Source organism: Branchiostoma belcheri, unplaced genomic scaffold, assembly GCF_001625305.1.
Source record: "Branchiostoma belcheri isolate BF01 breed outbred unplaced genomic scaffold, Haploidv18h27 scaffold21, whole genome shotgun sequence".
Classification (NCBI taxonomy): Eukaryota; Metazoa; Chordata; class Leptocardii; order Amphioxiformes; family Branchiostomatidae; genus Branchiostoma; species Branchiostoma belcheri.
This window is the reverse complement of record NW_017803602.1, coordinates 1,250,655-1,254,697: the sequence shown is the minus strand read 5'-3', so window position 1 is coordinate 1,254,697 and position 4,043 is coordinate 1,250,655. Positions and strand designations below refer to the sequence as shown.

Below are 4,043 nucleotides of genomic sequence, written 5' to 3'. Positions count from 1 at the left end.
ATTGATATCAATGACCTGCATCATGTATGCTTCATCTTTGTCATGATACAGGGAATAATGAACCATGCAAGCAGTGAGTGAATTCTGTAACTGTAACATGTTTACTCCGAAACTCATTCAGAGCAAAATGTCTACTGCTATATCGTTAATATCAGGAAACATTTCAGATTGAGAGGGATGAAACAGAGAGTTGCCAAAGAAGACTGAACTGAAGACCTGAACCAAGGATGTAAAGATAGTGGAAAGCAAAATGTCACTAGTAGTAGAAGTTGCCTTGGAGATATTTCAAGGCTTGTGAAAATTAAGTATGAACACAAAGTCACAGAGTAGTTATGCCAAAGCAACACACTGCAAAGAACCCAAGACCTTTTCACAGATCTCTGGGAGACAATGAACAGCTTAGGGGCCAAACAATCCCATTACAATGTGTATGTGATACATGGCCTGGGTGCTTTTCTCCATAATTTCCACAGCCTGCGACATTATGGAGCCAGCGGATACTACGGAGGAACCAGGCAACCAGGCTGTGCGATACATACATGGTAATGATTTTGCTTGCCCCTGTGCTTCACATAGTGTCATGCATCTCCCAGCATGTAATACTAATAGGATCTGGGAAAAGGCCTATACACTACAGCTACATGTACTACATCTACACACAACACAGGAGGCACACCATTGCCAACGAAACAGACAGTCATCCAACAAGATCTGTGATTTTCTCATCAATGTCGTCCATGGATTCCTTAAGCCTGCGCCACTGGTCAGTGGTCAGTGAAATGCCTGGAATTGTAATGACAAAACCATTGGCCCTAAAAAAACTTTTAGTGATTACAATCAAAAAGGTCTATGAGTCTAAAGTTAAGTATTGTGACAGTCAGTACTAGATCTTTAGATGTTCGTTTTATTGGTAAAATTCATTTTCAAAATTCGCTCAGCCAAGGGCTTAACCTTAACCACCTTGATGACACTAAGTTTGGTTCACATGACTGAACATCACACAAAATGAAGCAGGTTGTGAGAGTCTCAGGAGGCTGTTTTAGTAGGATTTTCTTCTTAAAAATTAAGTCTTAGAATCACTACACTACACAACTGTCAAGTGCCTTATGGTCTCACATTATGCGACCACACTTATCCAGAATAGAATGTACTATTCCTTGAGAGGACAGACTCTCAGCACTGGTCTGGTGGAAACATGTCTATAAGTTAGTATAAGACCACCTGTCTATGGCAACCGCTTTGCTCATCATTCATTGCATCAGTCTATTGAAACAAATGCAGAAGTAAAACTTTTCTGAACACTTCTTAGTCTTACCTTTCTTTCCTGGTTTGAGCTCTCCACCTGCATCATAGTACTCTCTGATGTCTATCAGGCACTTCCCCTTAAACTCACGTACACTGACGTAGCGCTTGTTAGATAACTGAAGGTAAAAAGAAGCAAAGGCAGATGTTGACTTTTGAATTTGAAAGTTTTGAAGGCATCATTTGTATTTTCAGTCATCTTTTTCATGAATAAAGACAATTGAAAACATCAAATGAAAGTTGGTAATTTAATTACTGAAAACGCCACAAAACTGAATTCAGCCCCCAAAATTATCTTACCTGAATCATATCACTGCCTTCATCTTCTTCCCTTTCAGCCTGTTTCTTCTTTTTCTCCAATTTTCTTTTCTTCGCTGCTTTCTGAAAATACAAGCCGAACATGGCAAAGGTTCAAAAGGCAAGTTCAAGAGTACATTTATTCCAAATTTACAAATAATGGAGCCAGATTTGTCACAACTTCACTCTAAATTAACTTCAATGTAATATATTTCTAATGGATAAAGTTATAAATGAATCATAGGTGCGTGAATCACGAGTGTCCCACATACATGGACTGAAGAGCTAATTGACCCCAATCTGAGAGCTTAATGGGGCCCCACATGCCCTTTTCCGTAGAGCATATTCGGCCGTTTTAATTCTACGTAGAGCGTAGAGGGACCGCTCTAATTCAACGTAGGGCGTAATTGGCGCATTTTGCGTAGAGCGTATTTGCCGTTTTAATTCTACGTAATGCGTTGTGGCCACTTGGAATTTATCGTAAAGCGTAATCGAGAAGTTTCCGAATTCAGCGTAGAGCGTTGTCAGGACCCCCCTTGCAGGCCCCCCTTAATTGTAGTCACTTCAGGTTACTAGGAAACCAGGGATAATTTGGAGATTTGACTTTCCAACCTCTGGATTTTGTGATCAACAAACAGTATCATTTGCTCATCATATTAATACAAGGACACTACTATTGTTGTCATTATGTTGATGATTAAAATGTTGTCAGTCTTACCTCGTCATCTGATATGTCCGAGTCATCACTGTCGGACACATAAGCCTTGGACTTGTGCTTAGGCATGATGGGCACTTCTATTATGTCCTAAGAGTGAGAAAATGAGACAGATTAAACTGTGACGATATTTATAAATATCCACCTCCCCACGACAAAGGAAGCGGCCAGATAAAGTAAAGTAAGTACGATCAAACTTGTGGAGTACAACAACAACAACCCAGGGGACTTATAGAATTTGGTCTCAGCTAACATGTTGCTACTTCATGGGGGCCTGCATGCCCTTTTTTGTAAGGCGTAATCAGGCCTTTTTAGTCTTCGTAATCCGTAGGCAGCCTTCCCAAAATTCAACATAACTTGTAATAGTACATAAGCTGCAAAGCGTAAAGTCGTAACATGGAAATCAGCTCTGAGAATTCAACGTAATTCGTAATCAGCGGCGGAAATTTTGCGTAATTCGTAATAACTACCCCCCATGCAGACCCTCCTTCATTAATTTTCACCCGCCAACACCTGGCCAATGAGATTCATATGATAAAATATGATAATTTATTATGATGTCAATGAAAAGCCAATATTTGTAGTAGTACTATTTGTACATTAAGAATGACCAGAAAACACTTGGCTACAAGTTGAAGTTGTGCTGTGGGCCGTGGGTCTGGCATCCAGGCCACACAGCCACATGTGTGTGTTACTGTGTTAGTATGTAACCACTACTGCCCACCCCCTTCACCCATGTGGTCATAATTTCTAGTCAAACATTGTTGTTTGCTGAATCTTCAAGGTTCTGTATGAGCATGGATTGGTATAGGATTAAACGTAAGTCATGACTCCGATGCATTTGACGTTACAAAGGTCCAATGTCCCAAACAAATTATCAAATTTGACAAAATAACACACAAACCTTTCTTCTTGTCTGCTCTTTTTGGCAATCCGTTAGTGGGCGCTTTTTTCGATGTGATTGGTCCAGAGCAATCACCTGACACGATTCTGATATTTGATTGGTTGATTTGATCGAGTGAAAGTAGTGCCGGTGTTACGGACAAAGCAGCCCCCAGAGCTATCAAGCGCCCCTTGCCACACTTGCAAATCTTTACTCTATATAGGCTACTTGTTACATACTATACGCTAGGAGGATTACACATAATCGATTATGAAATGGTCGGGTTATAAACGTAATGGAAAGTAACTGCAATAGATTTAGGCCCTGTCCGCCGATGTCCATTTATGGTAAGGATCTCCATATATGGGAAGGGGAGGCTCGATAGCCCGTGGAGGACCGACAGCACGTGACACCTTTTTGCAGGAACCCACAGACGCAGGACAAACTCCAGCAGACGGTTGTGACGTTTTTCTCCTGGTTTTGGTGCTGAAAGACCGAAAATGACACGTAAGTGTGGAGATGTACGGAGTAGTAATATTATACACGTATAGGTTATTGTGACAGGGTCGTAGTGGTTACATTTTAGTAACATTTTGGACTAATTTGACAGAAAATTTGGGGCGTAGTAAATTCTGGTCCCTGCCACATCCGCAAATACGTCTGGAAACAAAAAGCAGATGTTCGGTGGAAGATCGTATTTATTACGTTTTCTGACCACAACTCAAGTTTAAAAGGGTATCAACATCTAGCCGTGGTGACTGAGGAAGCCGCTTTTATACATACGCTGTTAAATGGGGGTGGGGAGCGGTACTACGAACATAGGGTGGTTGGGGGATATGCCCCCCC

At 41.1% G+C, this 4,043-nt stretch overlaps 1 protein-coding gene across 1 annotated transcript; it reads right to left on the bottom strand.

The window, feature by feature from the left end:
• Positions 1-444: 444 nt before the first annotated feature.
• LOC109469733 (activated RNA polymerase II transcriptional coactivator p15-like) lies at positions 445-3,700 on the bottom strand. The gene is made up of 5 exons (XM_019768322.1): positions 3,219-3,700; positions 2,318-2,404; positions 1,603-1,683; positions 1,316-1,421; positions 445-783 (listed from the first exon to the last, which is right to left on the bottom strand). Exons 2-5 carry the CDS (start codon positions 2,381-2,383, stop codon positions 698-700), a joined length of 339 nt encoding a protein of 112 aa, XP_019623881.1. The 5' UTR covers positions 2,384-2,404; positions 3,219-3,700; the 3' UTR covers positions 445-697.
• Positions 3,701-4,043: the final 343 nt, after the last annotated feature.

Excerpts from the sequence above, each read along its gene's own strand:
- LOC109469733 (XM_019768322.1), bottom strand. The coding sequence starts at position 2,383 with ATGCCTAAGCACAAGTCCAAGGCTTATGTGTCCGACAGTGATGACTCG. Across the intron at positions 1,684-2,317 it reads CGGACATATCAGATGACGAG|AAAGCAGCGAAGAAAAGAAA; the intron begins GTAAGACTGACA and ends TTGTATTTTCAG. Across the intron at positions 1,422-1,602 it reads AAGGCAGTGATATGATTCAG|TTATCTAACAAGCGCTACGT; the intron begins GTAAGATAATTT and ends TTTTACCTTCAG.